Source organism: Engystomops pustulosus, chromosome 3 (genome assembly GCF_040894005.1).
Source record: "Engystomops pustulosus chromosome 3, aEngPut4.maternal, whole genome shotgun sequence".
NCBI classification, from domain to species: Eukaryota; Metazoa; Chordata; class Amphibia; order Anura; family Leptodactylidae; genus Engystomops; species Engystomops pustulosus.
In genome coordinates, this window is record NC_092413.1 from 67,815,898 (window position 1) to 67,836,913 (window position 21,016).

Genomic DNA, 21,016 nt, shown 5'->3' on the forward strand with positions numbered 1-21,016 from the left:
GGTATGTCTATCTGTCCATCATACTACAGTATATACTTGTGTATAAGCCCCAACTCAGCTTATACACATGTCTCTAAAAAATAAACGTACATATTCATCTTTCGGCGCGGCTCCCCAATACTCAGGTCCCTGCATCTCCTCTTCTCTCCGCTGTAACAGCCGGCAGAGACGCGTCCATGTGCTCTGCCGGCCATGGCACACTATGATGCAGACGTCTATGTATGTTTATTTTTTTATGTCCTGGGAAAACAGGGGGCCGCCTGCCTAACAAGCCACAGGGGGCCGCCTGCCTAACAAGCCACAGGGGGCCGCCTGCCTAACAAGCCACAGGGGGCCGTCTGCCTAACAAGCCACAGGGGGCCGCCTGCCTAACAAGCCACAGGGGGCAGGCTATGTATCACAGGGGGCAGGCTATGTACCACAGGGGGCAGGCTATGTACCACAGGGGGCAGGCTGGCTATATACTGGGAGGAAGTGATCAATGCATTTCCCACCCTCCACTTATACTCGAGTCAATAGGTTTTCCCAGTTTTTGGTGGTAAAAATAGGGGCACGGGCTTATATTCGGGTCGGTTTATATTCGAGTATATACGGTACCTCATTTTACCTCATATATTCAGAACTTACCTCGCACATAAGCAGTCTCGTACTTATTGGCTATAGGAACCAATCAAAGGTCAGAGCTTATAGCAATGACCTTTGGCAAAATAGAAACTTAGCTGTGATTGATGGCTAACCATCACAGACGACAATGACTCCTGTAGATGGTGGAAAGTAAGTGTATTTTGGAAAGCACAGTGTGCAAAATTTGACTCAAAACCTAGTCTGTCACAAGGAGCGACTTTGCAAAATTTGGTGATTTAAAATGTGACGGTGCAGATTCCTTTAGTGCACATGCATACACAGACACAAATTAATACATACATACACTCAGTTTTATATATTAGAAAATGAAATTATTGGTATGAGTTGCATAGTGATGTCAGATTCACTGTACATGTAAAATTCCCATCTGCCTCCCTCACTGTACATGCGTCCCTTTGCTAAATTGTCTTACCAGGCAGTGCGGAGGTATGCCTAATAAGGTAGCCTAGCAAAGGGATACACGTTCAGAGAGCAGTGTAAAAGGGTGACACACCTCGCAGTTCACTGCGCACTTCAGGATACAGGGCTCACTGCGTAAACCTGTGCTTTGAGTTTACGTCACAAGCGGGAGGGGTAATAGAAAAAGGATGTGGGAAAGTGTTTGGGAGCAATAATAATGAGTGTCTATGATGGGCCATTGGTGGATTCAAAAAGACGGCCATTACCCTTTTGAAAGGAGGGAATCCACAGGACTTGCAACCTGGCAGGGAGCCAGTTAAAGTTTAACATACAATATTCCTGTAAAAAAGTAATGTATGGAATACTTAACAATATGCTTGCTATGCACTGTTTACTCCTTATTGTACACTGTCCCCATTAAAAGGGCAATGTGATGACAAGTTCCCTTTATGTATCCCTCTATTGCAAAATGCCCTATCTGTCAAAATATAACAATTATCCCATAACAAAACAAAACTCCAAATTTTGGATACAAAATTGAAAAAAGTGATCAAATGGTCAATACAGATTTCAGATCTATCAAAATATAAAAAGAATTATCCCACTACAGAAACAAAACCCTCCAATTTTTTTTTAAAAACTGATCATTAGGTTATACAGATCTAAAAATAGTATAATTGAAAACATCAGCTCATTTAGCAAAAATGACATATTATCCACCTCCATATAAATATAGGTATTGAAATGTAAACTATATAAATGTAATATCGTCATGTTCGTTCTGAAAATAAATATCTCAAAATATAAATGCGTAATTTCAACTGAACATCACAGTAAAAGGTGTAAAAAAACAATAAGAAAATTATCTTATTGGGGCTTTTTTTTGCCAATGCTACCACATTTGTAATTATTTTTCTAGCTTTACAGTACACAAGTGGAGAGGTTAAATAGAAATGCAAAAGCCTACAAAATGAAGGCTCTGCAAAGGTTTAAATATAGTTGGTGATTAATACTTTTTATGACTTACTGTAGTCTTCTCCTTCAAAACCAACAGGTCCAGACTCAGGAGTCTCCCCATTCTTTAAGCAATTATGAATGTACGTGGCCTTCCATCTGGCATATTTTCTGTGCTGAATGTTCTATTTAATGGTAAATTTAAAAAAAAATCTGCGTTAGAAAAAGAGCTTTAGAAATGTATTCAGAACGACAGAATATCTGTTGGTAACAAGGTGCTTCATGGAGGTTATTGACTGTAAGCTTTAAGGGAACCTGTCACCAGAGCACTCTTTTTCATTAGCAATATTTTTATTACCTGGTTCCTGGTTCCCAGCTGGTGCATCATAGTCCCAGGGACCGTGCCTTTCATATTACAACAGGCACTTGTTCATTTGAATCCTTGATACGCTCGTGTCTCCCCCCCCCCCCCCCCGCTCATTATTATTCACCCCAAACACCTACCTTATCCTCTATTCCCTCTCTCACCCATGACATGGGCTCACTGGCAAGCAAGCCTCGAGCTTGTGCGGTGAGCCATGTAATTCTGACAGCCTTGCTGTCACTGCGCATGCATTGTTTAATACTCCAGATTTCTAGGCAACAAGGAGATCTAAAAACTCACTAACTCACTTAGACAAGAATACAAAAACAAGGAAAGGAGAAGGCCCTTATAAGGTCACTGAAATTATACTTACCCTGATGAAGTTTATGTGCTGCTGCCACGGGTCACAGTAGAAGGAATCCAGATTTCCAATGACGTCCATTGCCATGCTGACTTCAGGCGGAACAAGAGGGCCATGTAGACATTACTATTTGCATGCCTCCATCACAATAACCACTCACACTTCAGTGGTTGATGGGTCATAGAGATGTCCTTGACACGCCCCTCCAACCACTGACATGAGAGTAAGAGTGACATGCTGCTGGCAGCATCATGCTCTGGGGACGCATTGTAAAGCTAATGAAATAGAAAGATGGAAGGAGTTGAACACAGGGCAATCCATAGGGAATATCAGAGTCAAAGGCTACAAATGACTTGAGACTGGGATGAAGGTTCATCTTCCAGCAGAGAAAATACTTTAATCATACATGCAAACAAAAGAATAGTGTAAATCCAAGCACAATTACGAGGGCGGTTCAATTAGTGTTTATATAAATATATATATTTTTCAACATAGTCCCCTTTTAGAAAGATACAGTTCTCCCAATGTTCCTGGCATTTTTTTATCCCCTCCAAAAAATAGGATTTGTCGAACTCAGTGCGATGACTCTGGGCGATGACTTCCTCGTTTGAGCTAAATTTTTTCCCGCAAGCCATTACTTCATGTTGGGGAACAAGAAAAAGTTGCAGGGAGCCAGATAGGGTAAATAGGGGGTGTGTGGCAGTAATTCATAACGCAATCTATGCAGTTTGGCGGCGACAACTCCAGATGAATGTGCTGGTGCCTTATCGTGGTAAAACAGCACCTTCTTTTTCGCCAAATGCGTCCGTGTCTCCTTCAATTTTTTGTTGAAGCAGTCCAATAACTCACTGTAGTATTGTCCAGTGATCGTTCTTCCTTTTTCTAAAATAATCCATGAGGATAACGCCGTTCGCATCCCAAAATATCATCGCCTTGACCTTTCTGGCCAATGGGAAAGTCTCTGCCTTCTTTGGAACAGATTCACAGGGAGAATTCCATTGTTTTGATTGTTGGTTAGTTTCTGGTGTGTAATGATGAATCCAGTTTTCATAGTGAGACAAATTAGACATAATAACTTCTTTGGATCTTGCTTAAATTGCTCCAAACAATCCTTCGAAGTTAGCCACAAAACTGATAAGGGGTATGGAGGGTCTTAGTTATGAGGAGAGATTAAAACAACTAGATTTATTTAGTCTAGAAAAGAGACGACTACGAGGGGACATGATTAATTTATATAAATATATGAATGGTCCATACAAAAAATATGGTGGTAAGTTGTTCCAGATTAAATCAAATCAAAAGACGAGAGGGCACTGTCTCCGTTTGGAGAAATCAAGGTTTAATCACCGGAGGCGACAGGGCTTTTTTACTATGAGAACTGTCAATCTGTGGAATAGCCTGCCTCAGGCGCTGGTCACAGCAGGGACAGCTTCAAGAAGGGTCTAGATGCCTTTTTACACCTATATAACATTGATTGTTATGCTATATAGGATTGTTTCCCCTAAATCCCTTCCTCATCCAATCCCTACCCTTCCTCGGTTGAACTTGATGGACAAGTGTCTTTTTTCAACTGTATAAACTATGAAACTATGAAACAGCCGCATCCGCTTGTTGTCCACTGCGAGCAATCGCGGCACGCATGGGGCCGACAATTTTTTCATCCCCAACTTATCATGTAAAATATTCATTGCCATTCCGGTCGACACACCTACGGCCTCTGCTACTTTGTGCAGTTTCGTTAGTCGATCAGTGAGTATCATGTTGTGGACTTTTTAAATGATAACCAGGTCTGCCGGGCGTCAGGGTCGCTCCTTATCAAAAACGGATGTTCACCCATATTTAAACAATATCTGTGGTCATAGATGACGAAGTGTCCCCATAAGCAACATCTAACTTTGCTTTTATCTCCTCACATTTTTTCCCATCCAAAAACAAAAAGAGAATTACCGAACAGCACGGCTGTTTTTCCATTTTAGCGAAAACCCTGAAACACTCAAATGGCTGCCAAATCCAAACTAACCAATCAATCAGTCTGCAATTTGTTTTGCCCTCATTTAATAAATAGCAGCACACGATGAGAACACCAACTTCCCTCAGGAACGCCCTCTGTCGTCAAACACGGGTACTTATTGAGCCACCCTTGTATCTATTATAAGAGTCAAGAAAAAGTCCACAGCTAAATGCTATGAAATTTGTGTCTAGACATGTAAAAATGGAATTGGACTTCAGTTTCCATGAATCCACCATGTTAGACACATCTGGAGGTTGCACCCATTACTCTGTAGGGACAGGAAGTTGCAAGAGATTAAAAGCTTCTCCTTAGAAACCCCTCACCATCACCAAGAAAATTTTGGGAGGGAATAATAGGGAACTGTCATGGTGGACTCATGGAAAGCGAATTACTGACAGGTCTAATTCCATATTTCCATTGCGTCCCCCATGATGGCCCTACCTGGAGATACACCAGACTACTTAGGGAGAGATCGCTGCCTGGAGAACTTTCCTGCTGGAGAATTTTTAGTGGACCTTTAACTTATTGATTAAGTTTAACTTATTGATTGACTTTAAGTTTACTATCATTAACTTTTTGTAATTTTTTTTTTTTTTTGGGGGGGGGGGGCTACAACGTACCAAAAAAATGATCATTATTATATTATCAAATTATTATTCAATAGAGCACTACGATTACGGTGATACCATATATATGTATATGTTTAACCAAGCTGCTTTAGGGCTTATGTTTTACAAGTTGGCTTGTGTTTTACAGTTGTCCTTTTCAGTGATACTATTTTGGCGCATATAACTTTTTTGGATCACTTTTCAGAACATTTTTGTAAAGGAGCTTTATGAAAAATGTAAATTTTTGGCAAGTTTTTTTTACGATGTTCAACAAGCTGATGTTACAGATTTATTGTATAGATTGTTAAGGACACGGCAATACCAAATATGTGGGTTTTTTCACGATTTTGTGGGGGGGGGTTTTTGTACTTTAACCATTAAAATCCATGACTGTAAAGGTCCATGACAGGTCTGGTCTGGGATTGGCACCAAGCTGCTTACAATTTTCATGGCTTCTCTTATGCTGTAGTAGGTTTACTTTTGGAAACTGGCTATCACAAAAATTTATTTAGTTTGCTTCTATAATGAAATGAAGGAGGAAGTGATTTGTGTTCGCAAAGAAAGATAGTTTTCCTTGTACAACAAATTTTTGGTTAGATAGATACCTAATTTTTTTTAAATTTCAGCAATTGCCATAAGAAAGTATATTCTTTAAGGGTCGTTACAGTCAGGTGGGGGATGAAATATTTAAAGCTTTAGATTTAGATAGGTTTAATTTAAAATTGGAGAAGAGCCCTGTCAAGGAGATATTAATCGTGAATGTATAAGATTGGTTTAACTATAGGGTAATTACAAACTTTGTTTAAATATTTGGCATCTATTGAAGCGTCCAGGCAGTTTTTATGACATCCTGGAGCTTTTACAGCCTGATAACCTCTTAACGGAAGACTGGTCTGTTCAGACCCCAAAAGGACATTTGGTCTCCCTACCCCCCCCCCCCCTCTTCTATATCAGGATTTTGAAACAAAAGACTGTTTAAATATTCCTGGACTCTCCCCCTCATTAAAACTTTGCCCAATCCTGAATGACCCTCTGGTCTAATTAATGAATGGGAGGTTCTGAAACCTGAACCAAACTGAGAAGATATAAAACAATATGAAATCCAAGAAATGATGTTCACATGTTGGGGGCTGCTTGACAAGCTGAGTGTGTTCCTTATTTCTCCCACCTCCAGGGAATCAAGGTTTACTTTAAGTTGTAAGTTTCTGTTGTTTTTCTCCCTTTTTATTTTATAACTGTTTTGCCGTGTTGTGTGTCATTTTATTTTGTAATTCTTTTGTTTTTAATATCTTTTTTATGCACTGACCAACTTTTTGTAATTAAAGATTTTCACTTTAATTTTGGTCCCTGTATGCTCTGCGAACTCATAGCCTTGTAAAGTGTGGTTAGCTGTGTGACTGCTCGAGTGCTGAGTGTGCATGTCTAGTGGTGTGACAAGGTGACTGCCTGAGAAGGAAGAGTTGATGTAGAGTGGGAATACTTATTGGTCCCAATATAAATGCAATAAGTGGTGGCAGCGGGTCTGGGGGATGCTGGAGCTGTATGAGGTGTGATTTATGCTCAATTTGTGTCCTGAGTGAAAGGTGAGCGCAAGTTTGAGTAGGCTAAATTAACCCGTACAGTTGCACCCCAAGTCACGTGACGAGGCGGCGGCGTCCTCGCCGTGACTAATTGGTTGGCAGCGGTGGGATAAATTCATTCTGTCAGAGCAGTAAGTGTTGAGATTAAGCAACTAACCCCAGCACTTAAGAACTAGTGGAATCCTTGCGAGGAGTACCCTAGTTTTACACAGACCAAATCAGTGCTGTTCTAAGACACACGTGCAAACAGTTCCCCTTCCCCGTTTTTCTTTTCTATCTTTTATTTGGCAAAGGTTGCACTCAGTGATGGCAACCATCTACAAGAGACAGAGCAAGGAGGCTCTAGTCCACCTCTGTGAGCAGAGAGGTATCGACCCGGCTGACAAGTCCAAAGAGCTGCTGGTTTGTGCTTTGATGAAGCAAGATGCAGAGCAAGGATCTGGCACGGCTCAAGGGAGCCAAGATATGGACATTGATCCTGGAAGAGTTTCCCCTGAGGCTACCCACAGCAGGAGCCCTCAGGTAGGCATGGATGTGTCTCTACAAATGGCCCTACAGCAGCTAGGTGAATGTGATCCTAGCCTGCGCCTGCAGCTTATCCTTCAGTTTAATCAGGCGGCCGCAGAGCGAGAGAAGGAGGGAGAAGCTGCAGTACGAGAGGAGAGAGCAGCCGCAGAACAAGAGAAGGAGAGAGCAGCCGCAGAACAAGAGAAGGAGAGAGCAGCCGCAGAAATAGAGAAGAAGAGAGCGTCCGCAGAACAAGAGAAGGAGAGAGCGTCCGCAGAACAAGAGAAGGAGAGAGCGTCCGCAGAGCGAGAGGAGGAGAGAGCGGCCGCAGAGCGAGAGAAGGAGAGAGCGGCCGCAGAGCGAGAGAAAGAGAGAGAGGCCAAAGAGCGAGAGCGCCAGGCTGATAGAGAATTCAGGCTGGAAATGGTGCTTATTGAAAGGGGTATCAATTCTGTGCAACCCCAATCCCAGGATGTAGACCCCAAAAGACCTTGTTAAGAACGTTTTCCAGTACTGGACAAGGATGGGGACTTGGACATTTTTCTGCAGTCATTTGAGAAGACCTGCAGACAATACCATCTGCCCCGTGAGGAGTGGGCACAGTATTTAAGCCCAGGGCTAAGAGGCAAAGCCCTTGAAGTATTTGCTGACCTTCCTCTTGAGCTTGATGAGGACTATGACGCTATAAAAGCTGCTTTGATTAAAAAGTACAACTTAACTCCAGAGGTGTACCGCAAGAAATTCCGGAGCATAAAGCGAGGACCAACTGACAGCTAGGCGGATACAGTAGGCAACTTACGAACTACCTTTCTACAGTGGACCCGAGGACTTTCTGTCAACAGCCGTGAGGACCTGGAGGATCTCATGATAAAAGATCGGTTTTTGCACATTTGTCCTGTGGATGTAGGACAGTTTGTTTGTGACAGGGAGCCTAAAACTGCGGATGAAGCTGCGCAGATTGCAGACTCCTACACAGCCAACCGGATGCCTGAAGCCAAGATGGAAACTTCCCCCCAAAGGTCCTCCAGCTGGAAGGAGAAACAAGCCAGGACAACATCACAGCCTTCTTTCTCCAAGGTGGGTGAGAACATTACACTGAGGGAGTCTATAAATCAGTGGGATATGCGCAAATGTTTTAATTGTAACAAAGTGGGTCATCTGAGGTCTGCGTGCCCAGAGAGAGTGGTGATTGTCTGCTCTACAGCACCAGTAGTCATGTTGCTTTCTGTTGATATGGAGAAGTTACAGCACCACATGCAGACTGTGATAGTGGGTGATAGAGTCATCCAGGGATTAAGAGACTCAGTGGCAAGTTATTGATTGGTTCGCCATGAGGTTATAAACCTTAAGGACATCATTCCAGAAAAGACTTTGCCTGTGAAGGGGATAACTGGGTGCCATCCAGGAGTGCCCGTTGCCAAGGTTTTTATGGACTGGGGTTCTGGTAGAGGTATCAGACAAGTGGGAGTGTCACAAGAATTGCCTGTGGATGTATTGTTGGGAAATGATTTGGGAAAAATGACAACTGTGTATGTGCCTGATGTACAACAATCATATGAGAAAATGGGCAGAAGCCCAAGGGGACTCATCTGGGAGGGAGGACAGGATAGCAAGAGCAAGGCTATGCCTGCTCCAGAACCAGAGGTGTCCCAGTATGAGGAAGCTATGAGGGAGGGGGTGGTGAATGGGCCCCAGAGATAAACCTGCAGTCAGCAGATATAATGAAGGGTGTGAGAGGCTGCCAGGATGGAGTCTCTGAATCTGCACCTCAAAGCTCTAAGGTCCTGAGTGGGGATCTGGTGGAGGCCATTACTCAAGGAGAGGTCCTAGAACAGACCAGAGGTGTCCAGATGTGTAAGGCTCAGAGCATGAGCCACAAAGATGCCTCTACTCAGACAGGGGAGATGCAGTGTGTCTATGAGCCACAGACAGTGTATACACTAGAACTAGTGCTGAGAGAGGAGACTGGGGTCCACAGTGAAGTTGGGTTCCCAGTGATGAGTGTTGTCCGTGCAGTTTTAGGGAGCGATCAGGAAGTGGAGCAGGGGCATAGGGACTCTCAGGAGAGCGTTCAGTCAGTGGTCCAACCTAAGCCCTGTAGTATCAATGGTAGAGGGAGGAACCCCAAAAGCTGTACAGAAATAAAACCAAAACACAATTTAATTGGGTACAGTAGTCCTACATTTAACTACATTGGTATTTCATCCAGCAGGGAGAGGGTTAACTGTTTCACACTTGGGAGAGAGGACACAGAACTTTCTGCAGCACAAAGCCATAAAGTCAGCAGGGGGTCCCAGCACAGCAGTTTACAGTCAGCAGAGGGTCCCAGCACAGCAGTGAACAAGTGACCAGGGGAGATAGTACTTGGCCTTATACATAGGACAAAGGACCAGATGGTTGATGTGCACAGGTAATCTTATGGAAATGATTTTTATGGTATTGAACTTCTGCTATGTATTATTGGTAATTGGCTTGGGAAAATTTTAAATGGCGTGGGTCATTTAAAATTTGCCCAATCTTGAAAGGGGGAGGTGTCAAGGAGATATTAATCGTGAATGTATAAGATTGGTTTAACTATAGGGTAATTACAAACTTTGTTTAAATATTTGGCATCTATTGAAGCGTCCAGGCAGTTTTTATGACATCCTGGAGCTTTTACAGCCTGATAACCTCTGAACAGAAGACTGGTCTGTTCAGACCCCAAAGGATATTTTGTCTCCCTACCCCCCTCTTCTGCATCAGGATTTTGAAACAAAAGACTGTTTAAATATTCCTGGACTCTCCCCCTCATTAAAACTTAGCCCAATCCTGAATGACCCTCTGGTCTAATTAATGAATGGGAGGTTTTGAAACCTGAAACAACTTGAGAAGATATAAAACAATATGAAATCCAGGAAATAATGTTCACATTTTGGGGGCTGCTTGACAAGCTGAGTGTGTTCCTTATTTCTCCCACCTCCAGGGAATCAGGATTTACTTTAAGTTGTAAGTTTCTGTTATTTTTCTCCCTTTTTATTTTATAACTGTTTTGCCGTGTTGTGTGTCATTTTATTTTGTAATTCTTTTGTTTTTAATATCTTTTTTATGCACTCACCAACTTTTTGTAATTAAAGATTTTCACTTTAATTTTGGTCCCTGTATGCTCTGCGAACTCATAGCCTTGTAAAGTGTGGTTAGCTGTGTGACTGCTCGAGTGCTGAGTGTGCATGTCTAGTGGTGTGACAAGGTGACTGCCTGAGAAGGAAGAGTTGATGTAGAGTGGGGATACTTATTGGTCCCAATATAAATGCAATAAGTGGTGGAAGCGGGTCTGGGGGATGCTGGAGCTGTATGAGGTGTGATTTATGCTCAATTTGTGTCCTGAGTGAGCGCAAGTTTGAGTAGGCTAAAATAACCTGTACAGTTGCACCCCAAGTCACGTGACGAGGCGGCGGCGTCCTCGCCGTGACAAGCCCGAATTCAGTAACAGTAACATTAGCTATCAGAACTTGAGCAGGCAACAAGCATCCAGTAAGTAGAAAGTTGCACCAATCTGTCATATGCAGGAGTAAAATTTCAGAGAACGGTTTATAGTACCCTATCAGTAGCCCATCGGGACTTGAACTTTAACATAAAGGACGTCATATCTGACCCAATGATGTCATATAGTTTTTTAGTAGATATTGGGGCAAGGATTGTTTTCTGTGCTGACCTTCACAAGGTCGGAAGGGAAAACTTGCCCAAAAAATTTCAATACATTGTGGTATGTCAGGCATATTATCTTGGCTGGTGTTGTGGAAGTTTTACAGGTCATGATAAAATGCTCAAAAGGCGACTGCTATCTAAGCTGTTTTAGTAACTTTCCCTCCAGTTGTGGAGTTAATGAAACAGATAAAAGTGCTTTCCATTTCCTTCTTTATTGAAGAGGTCCTGTCACCCATATATCCGAATATTTCTCTAGGAGCTGCTTAAGCAAGTAAGCACCTCCCGTGCCCTATCAATAGCAGTCTTAAACCTCTAGCTTTACCAGAACATACCAATAAAGCTAGCAAACACTGCACAGCCCTTAGAACGCCGGACTAAGCAGAGGAGGCGGTGATTGGCGCATGAAGCCTGGCAGTTGCCCCAGCCTATGGTATGGGAGGGGTGGTATGGAGGAAAAGCAGAGGAGAGAGGAGCACCGGTGACTGCCCCCACCCAAGTAATAGCAGTGTTAGACCGCTAGCTTTATCGGAACATAAATTTCAGAACAGATGAGGTCGGCACTTTTTGTTTCACCGGAAATCTTGAAACCTTTATTCAAACATGGTGACACAGCAAGTTACAGGTATTAGCACATAAGTGCAGAAAAAAGCATCTTCTTACGCGTTTCTGACCAATAAGGTCCTTAGTCATAGATCTATAGAGTCTATTTCAATTTCACACAGCTATTATATACTATATAAAGTGACAATTAATGTAGCTAGTAGTAATACCACCAATGTACAATTGCACACTAAGAAATAATTACATATTAGCAGTCCTGGCTCATGTCAGGACACATATTGCCTATCAAATAGGCTTTATTAGTGATGAAATTATACCTAAAGAGAGCTACCTTATACACTCGTGGCTGCATGGCATACAGTTTCGGTCTAAAAATGGATTGTCAGCAAAGCTGAATTACGGAGGATATTTGTGGAACAAGAACTGCATCGGTTTCATGTCTGAACAGTGGCTTATTCCCAATGAAATCTTTAGTCTGAAAATATCTTCATGGACTGAAGGAAGTCGTATAAACATATTCATTGGAATAGAAGATTACAACAACTGTGAGCTCCGGTCAGATTAAGAAATTTTTTTTAAATTTGCATGTTGGATGCTTGGTGGACCCATCCGGGACCCTTCTCATGTGCAACTCTTTATCTGTGTTTGGAAGGTGCTAAATCTTTATTTTTAAGTTACCAGACCCCCTGTAGGTCATAACAATACTAAGTACGTAAGATACAAATTGCATAAAATACAACTGGAAAAACAGTATATTATACAGACAACAACAAAATATATATGTGGGAATACTAGAGAAATGTATTTATGTTAATAACAATAGACTGAGAAAAAGTGAAGGTCAATAAGTGAGGGGAAAAAAAGAAAAAGAGGGGAAGGGGTGAGGAGGAAAAATATTAAGAGGTCCTAGAGACACCATACTTTAGGAAGACCAAAGTATGGAAAGTGTTGCGTGAAGTGGTAAATACAGTAGCTAAAAAGTCTAAGTTCGGTGTCCGAATTAAAAGATGATATCTACTGAGCTACTATACAAGGAATGTAAGAAGGAGACCAGACTTATCTTTTGTAAAAACCTGTAAATGTGAGTTCTTCGTTCAGCCCCTTTGGAGAGACACAGTCTAGTGTGTAAATCCATCTAGATTCTCTTTGTAAAAGTTTTGGAATCACACTACCCCTGTGATGTTCTGGACAATTTTCTCAAGGCCCACAACTCGTAAACTACGAGGGTTGCCCGCGTGATCTTAAAAGAAATGTAAAGCTACAGAGGTGTGATGACGTTCAAAAGATTTTAGAAAAAAATCTTCAAATATGTGAACCACACAGAGCAATTAAAAGGATATGATGTGGATTAGTTGGCCTCAGACTATCCATCTTTGATCTCCGCATCTACAGGAGTAGATATTATAATGTTTGAGCTCTTCTCTTTAGGTTTAATGATATCCATTGCATGTACTTTATTCATACTAGTCTTCTTGCTATATTCAATTTGTCCTTGCATTGAGTACTATTTGATACTCCTTGTTCAGGCACCTCTTTCTTGACAGTATGCCAGGTTTTCATTACAAGATGTTATTTCAGAGATTCCCAGTCTGTCGTTATTAACATAAACACATTTCTCTAGTATTCCCATATATATACTTCGTTATTATCTTACTGTGTATTGTTTTTCCACTTGTATTTTATGGACTTTATATCTGACATACTTAGTATTGTTACGACCTATAGGGGGTCTGCTAACTTTCTTTGTGCTGCCTGGCACTTTGGGTGAACTCCGTCGGCCAGGTAAGTAAATGTCTTTGTTTCACCACTTTCTGGGCTGGTGAGTAATAGGAATCTATCATCAGTAAGTCTGATGGTAAGTATCCTTTAAAGATGGACTATATCCTGAAAAGTGAGATCAGGTTTTTTTCCCCCACAACTTGCGTTACTTGAATGTCCACCTTAGATGGAGCATCCCAGAATTTGTTATCTTCTATAGCTAATCTATTTCAGAACTCTCTAGACACTGGTCATCTTTTCTCCGAGAAACCTAATGTTAGAATCAAGATCAGAAAATAGTATCATAGTTTATACGGTTGAAAAAAGACACTTGTCCATCAAGTTCACCAAGGAAGGGAAGGGATTGCATGAGGAAAGGATTTAGGGGAAACATTTCTATATAACATAACCATCAATGTTATTTAGGTGTAAAAAGGCATCTAGAGCCTTCTTGAAGCTCTCTGCTGCCCCTGCTGTGACCAGCCCCTGAGTCAGGCTATTCCACAGATTGACACTTCTTATAGTAAAAAAGCCCTGTCGCCTCCGGTGATTAAACCTTGATTTCTCCAAACGGAGACAGTGCCCCCTCGTCTTTTGATTTGATTTAATCTGAAACAACTTACCACCATTTGTATGGACCATTCATATATTTATTTAAATTAATCATGTCGTAGTCGTCTCTTTTCCAGACTAAATAAATCTAGTTGTTTTAATCTTTCCTCATAACTAAGACTCTCCATAACCCTTATCATTTTTGAACCCTCTCCAGCTCCAGGGCATCCTTTCTATGGACCGGTTCTCAGAACTCGACAGCATATTCCAGGTACCAATGCCTTGTACAGTGGTAATATTACATCCATACCACTTTTGATACATGACAAGATCCTACTGGCTTTAGAGGCAGCTGATTGACATTGCATGCTGTTATTCAATTTATGATCTACTAGTACCCTCATAACATATTTCTTCAGTTTGCTTTGGTCATTTCCTAAGGGTTTCAGCCATAGAAGAAAGAACTTCTTCCTTAACCCCTTAAGGACCAGACCCTTTACGCATTTGCGCCATTTCTTTTGAGCTTTGATTTTACGGCTTTCAATGTGCGCCCCAAATGACAGATCTACTTCATTCTTTGGGTCAGTACAATCACTGAGATAACAAATTTGTATAGGTTTTATAATGTTTTCATACAAGTACAAAAATTAAAACTCCTGTACAAAAAAAAAATTCCTCATTTTGCTGTCTTCTGGCGCTAATAACTTTTTCATACTTTGGTGTACAGAGCTGTGAGTGGTTTCATTTTTTGCGACTTTTGATGGCGTTTTCAATGCTTCTATTTTTAGGACTGTGCAACCTTTTTATTGAATGTTTTATATTTTCAAAATGGCAAAAAAGTGCCATTTGAGACTTTGGGCGCTATTTTCTGTTACGGGGTTAAACGCAGTGAAAAACCGTAATTATATTTTATAGATCGGCCATTTTCGGATGCGGCGATATCTAATGTGTTTATGATTTTTACGGTTTATTTATATTTTTATTACTTCTAGGGAAAGGGGGGGGTGATTTGAATTTTTAGGTTTTTTTTAATATAATTTTTTTTCCTTTTTTTATTTTTCTTTTTACTATTTTTCAGAACCCCTAGGGTACTTTAACCCTAGGTTGTCTGATTGACCCTACAATATACTGCAATACTACAGTATGGCATTATAAGGGGATTTTGTACATCATCAATTACAATGTGCAAATCGCACATTGTAATAGATAGCCTAAAGCATGATAGCCGCGGATCTTTGTGTGATCCAAGTCTGTCATGGCAACGGATCAACGCTCCCCGATGACGTCAAGGGGAGTGATGATAGAAGCCAAGATGGCGGCCCATCGGACCGCCCCCTCATGAGTACGCCGGCGTTTGTAGTAAAATGTACATCGCAGCAGCATCTGCTAGTGTTATCAGAGGTTTCCAATAACACTAGCAATGTAACACTCCTGGAACTGTTGTAGCACTAGGAGCTGCTTACTTTAATAAGCAGCTCCTAGTGCCGCTTTTGAGGGTGACAGGTCCTCTTTAACGTTTTCTCTTTTTCCTTGTGCCTCCCTTTCTCTTTGTCCTTATGATCCTGTAATAAGAAGGCAGAGAATGGACTATGAAAGTATGACGTACACACTTAGCTTGCCACATCATGGCGACAACCCGCTTATATGTGGGACTTGCAACTTCAATTCCTGACGACACATGCCCCTCCTCCTGCATTCAGCAATAATCGCTTCTGGATGCTGATGTAGCAGTCAGTCTGCTCGGATTGCTTTGATGATTAGATATGTGCCCCTGCAGCTGCCACCTGGAAGTATTCCACACAGAAGCCTGGAGGTATACACATCTCCAAAAGTTTGCTTGGAGGAATCTCCTCCCACATAATGATGCACCTACGGCTCTCACAACCGTAGTGTGCATACTCTCATTTTAGATATTAAAAAGCGCCGCCACTTCAAGGACTGAGTAACTGCAGTCGTTGCATTAGCCCAACAGTGCTGCTGGATGGGATGCAAAAGGATGCCCCGAAAACCACAGCATGAACCTAGCAGGGAAAAAGCAATCAGTTTTTTCCCCACCACTTTCTTCCCTCTCCCACCTCCACCAAGGAGAGGGAATTCTTGAAACCTTCACCCGATAGGGACAGGAAAACACTGGTGATGGGATACTAAAGTAAGCAGCTCCCTAGCCCTACCCCAGGTTATGACGATATCCCATTTATATAGCTCTTTTATGTTTGACTTGTTCTACAGAATAAAAACTAATTTGGAGAGAAAAATCCCTTGATTTTGCATAAGCAGCAAAACGTTTTCCTAATTTCGGTGATTGAGACGTTTTAGGGCTTATGTTTTGTAAGACAAGTTGTACTTTTAATTGCTATCATGAAGGGGTAAATTTGATTCATTGATCACTTTTCAGTTTTTTTTTTTTGGTTGGATGCGCAAAAATCATTTTTTGCTGTGTTTTTTATTTATTTTTAGGGGTTATTATGGATGACGCGATACCAAATATGTGTTATTTGTGTGTTGATTTTCACTTTTTATTGCGTTTGGGAGTTTTGCACTATATGGGGCATTGAGAGGACTTTTATTCAGAATTAAAGGGGTTTTACCACAAAAGAAAATTCTCACAACTCAATCCCATAATGATGTTAACACAAAATAGATAAGAAACATGTCTTGTGGGAATACCCCTTCAAATTTTATTTTATTAAACCTTTTTTTTTTTTTTTGTCCCTCTCTTGGACTTGCTCAAATTGATACACTGCCATACTGAACAGTCAGCTTATGCAAATGCACAGGCTAATATCTGGCAGTCAACTAAGGCAGATCTAGGGTCCTTCATTGGACCTCAGGGTTGTTGTGGAAATGATTGGCACCCCCATACCAGGTGATCCCGGCTCTTCGTGCAGAGACTCGTCTGCCACATACAGCTGGCCTCCATCACGGATCACACAGGAAATGTCAAGATGGCCAAAATACAGGCTCACCATGAGGGTCCCCAATGTCATGGTGGCTTAAGGGATTAAAAACCTTAAGGAGGCATATAATTATTTACTGTGTGATCTGAGACACTGGATGATGTGACTAAACTTGTTTATTGGAGCTCATTGATGGGGATGTGAATCCTTATTATTCGAATACAGCTGTAGGCATCCATGTGTTTTAGCATATGAATACAAAACATCTATAAAGTCAGGTAACCGTATATATGAAGTTATACTGAACCAACAAATACTCAGAATATTGATGTTTTTTCAAAAAAATTATTCAACATACTATAAAAAGTTGAAAAACAAAAAGTGACAAGCAAATGTTTAAAAGACCATTAAGTTACAGCTTACCTCTTCAGAGAGTTCACCAAATACAGTTAATGCATCAAGCAGAAGACTAGCTGTGTAGAAAGATTTTATCATATTCCTAAAAGACATAAGATAAAGTAATAAACAAATAACTGTTGCTGGAAATGACAGAAAAGAGTGGGAGTTAAGGAATAAATTTAAAAAAAACAAAAAACAAAAAAAAAACGATTCTTTTGAGAGATTTGTCGGGACAGCAGCAGAGCAATAAAAAGGGAGTCATCACCATCTGTCCATATATGGTCTCCACATCTTCAAGGGGTGCCCCAGACACAAGGTCTCTATGTAATTCAATTAAATAATTTTTGCCCAACCCGGGATTTGAACCCACAACCTGCACACTTCACTTCCCATAGAGATAGAGAGCCTCTATCCACTAGGCCAGTGATGGCAAACCTTTTAAACACCGAGTGCCCAAACTACAACCAAAACCCACATATTTTTCGCAAAGTGCCAATGCGACAATTTAAGCAGTGACTTAATACTCCCTGCTCTTTCACAGGTTTAAATTGTATTGGCTCCTGAGGACACCAATACAGTAGAAAGAAGGAGAACAAGTTTGGATTATCATTGTAGCTTCCTTCTAGGGTCCTGGGCTGCCTGGGACCTTGAGTCCTGTTTGGCAAACTCTACCCTGGGGTGATGGCAAGGTTGCCCATATAGATATATGGGACAACCACCAAGCCCATAGCCTAGTGGATAGAGGCTCACTGTTACATTGTCACAGGCTGAATATACTGTTATATGGAGAGGGATCTTCTCAAAGATTATTATTGATATAATTATTCTTGTTATTGAAATTATTATTATTGAGATTATTATTATGAAGGAGATTATTATTATTATTAGAGATTATTATTATTGAGATGATTATTATTATTGAGATTATAATATTTTAAGCATATAATACAGTTGAATGAAATGACAAAAAAAAATTGGCCGTGTCAGCTGCTCATCAAAAAATGTGGATGTGATGTCTGTGTTCAGACCATATTGTGTCTGTATCATGCATGTGCATTTTTTGCGGATCCATTGACTTCCATGGATATACGTGGTCTGCATTCTGCAATTTTTTACTCACTGTCGGCACATCCGTGAAAAAGATGGACATATGAACACAACCCATAGGAAATAGTGAATCCATTTGCCATCCGCAAAAAAAAAAAAAAGAAGGAAAGCATACAGACATAAAAAATGCCCATATACTACACTGCCATACAGCACTAAAGCTTCTCCTGGCAAATCACTGGTTGACCATTACTGATCGCATGTGTTTTAACTCCCTAATTTCTTCCCTATATCCCTCCTAAACACGGATTTAAAGTTATACGCTAAAATTAATGCAATAGGATGGTCCTACTTCTGCCGAGGCTTAAATCAGACACCTTCTCTGTTTCTATCTCTGGATGTGGAGAAGGTATTTGATAGAGTTCACTGGGGAGATCTTAGAGAAGTGTTGGGAAAATTTGGTTTCTCTTAAGAGGCAATGAGAGGGATCTTGGCATTATACACAGAGACATCTGCTTTCGGATCCCTGGCTGGGTATTCCTCTAAACCCTTTTCTATTTCAAAAGTAGCCTGCCAAGGGTGCCCATTGTCACCCCTGATTTTCAACCATGTCATGGAACCTTTGGCGGAGGCTATAAGATCCTCTATTGAGATCTTTGGCATTAAAGTGGGTTCTAAGAATAACAAGATCAGCCTGTTTGTCGATAACATGATCACATTAACGGATCCACTACCCATGTTTATACCCTATGTTTATATCAGATACTAAAGCGTGGGAAATTAAACCAAACTATCCGTACCAATGGGCCTCAGATTCCATCCCATATCAGGGAATAAATCTGTCTTTCCCTACAAAAAAGCTTTTCCAGCTTAATTATATCCCAAACCTAACCCAAACAAGATCTAAAATTATACGCCAAGGCACATATCTTCTTGGTGGGCAGAATAGCAGCCATAAAAATTATGGTTCTACCTAAGGTAATCTATCTTTAGGAATGTTCCCATCCCGATAACTAATAGCTACCTTCAGAAATTACAGAAACCGGTAATTAAGTATGTCTGGCTTCAAGGCAGGCTCAGGGCAGCCACTAAGATTCTATACCGCCCGAAGCTGGAAGGAGGCTTGGCCTACCGAGCATAAGCACCTACTATATACTATACTGGAACAAGCTAGACAACTGGTACAAGAACAATCCAAGCACCGGATCCAAGTCGAGAATAAGGTAAATGGGCATAGACTGATGGCAGTGCGATTATGGGCACCACAAATGTTGACAACACAAGCGGGTCTGAATAAGTGGCAATGTTATACCAGAGATAACCCACTACTATGTTTAATGGTGAGGGACTTCCCATTCAAATGTCTACGTCATTTTGTAGAGGATTTAGATATCAACAACTAGATGACCTTCGGTATTTCCACCATTGGTGAGATGGTGGAAATACCTATACCCAAAGATCATCTGTTAGCATTTACGGAGATATGCTCAAAATACTCAGTGCCAAAACACTGAGATTCAAATATCTGAGATTAAGACACTTCCTCTCAAATTTATCACAACCAACAGCGGATAATACATCTATCTTCACTATGGCCTTTCTCCATCCTATCAAATTATCTAAAGGTATTACTAACATATAAGGCCATAGTCTCTATGACTAAGAACCAATTTACAAGTGACCATTAATAAGCTCTCATGGGAAGCAGGGTTAAGAATTACAAAAGCTAGTGCTTTTGTGCTTCACATATGGAAACTAGGAGAAAGGTTCTTTATAGATGGTACCATACGCCAGAAAGATTATCAAGAATCTACCCAACGACCTCAGGAAATTGCTGAAGGTGTTGTAAAGAACAAGGCACAATATTACATGTTTTTTGGTCTTGCCCAGTTCTTCTTGGTTTTTGGAATCAAGTAAAATCAATGTTATCGGGGATCCTGAGTATGCCGTTGGAGTTAAACCCAGCTTTGTCTTTGTTGGGATTTGGATTGGAGGATCTGCTTCCCAAAGAGAGAACAATAGTCTTTCACGTGATTACAACAGCTATTACAAGCATAGCCTCACTGTGGAAATCAAAAGAATTGCATCCTGGAGAAATTGATAGCCTTCACTGAAGGCAAATCAGGTTTATATTATAAAAAATGGGAATTGTGGTTGACTTCAATATATTACAAGGCATCAGTACATTTTGAGCTTGACGAGCATTTACCAATCTATGTAAAGAGTATTTGAAAGAGCATTCTCGAATCACTATTAGCATCCATTATAATTATTGTGCCCTACAGATTGATTGTTTGGTTTCACTGTTTATTCATTGACTTTTTATGTTTAGAATGATCATTAATTTATATGTTTAACAAAATGAAGCTGAAAGGCTTCTTTATGTACGTGGTATGATTGAAACGCATTATGATGATTTATGTATGCTTTTTGGCTTCAATAGAATAGTCTGATTCTGGTGGTAATACATTAGCCCTAAAATTTACATGTTCACAAAAGATGCAAAGAAAAAAACTATTTTAAAATTTGTTGTGCAATTTCTCCCAAGGATGGAGTCACCCCACAGGTGGGCGATACTTGTTGTAGGGGCGTACAGCAAGGTACAGAAGGGAAGGAGGGCTCATACATTAGCCATAAAATTTAGAGCTTTTTAGTTAGTTCATAGCACACTTTTTTGAGCTATAAAATA

General features: G+C 40.8%; 1 protein-coding gene across 4 annotated transcripts in view; it reads right to left on the reverse strand.

Moving 5' to 3' along the window:
- The window catches only part of VTA1 (vesicle trafficking 1), a 369,178-nt gene that overhangs the window by 152,675 nt on the left and 195,487 nt on the right, over window positions 1–21,016 (reverse strand). For all 4 annotated transcript variants that reach the window (XM_072140989.1, XM_072140987.1, XM_072140988.1 and 1 more), the window contains exons 4-5: window positions 17,305–17,380; window positions 2,072–2,183 (exon numbers count right to left, since the gene is read on the reverse strand). In XM_072140989.1, coding sequence (XP_071997090.1) covers window positions 2,072–2,183; window positions 17,305–17,380 — 188 coding nt within the window. The remainder of the gene's footprint in view (window positions 1–2,071; window positions 2,184–17,304; window positions 17,381–21,016) is intronic.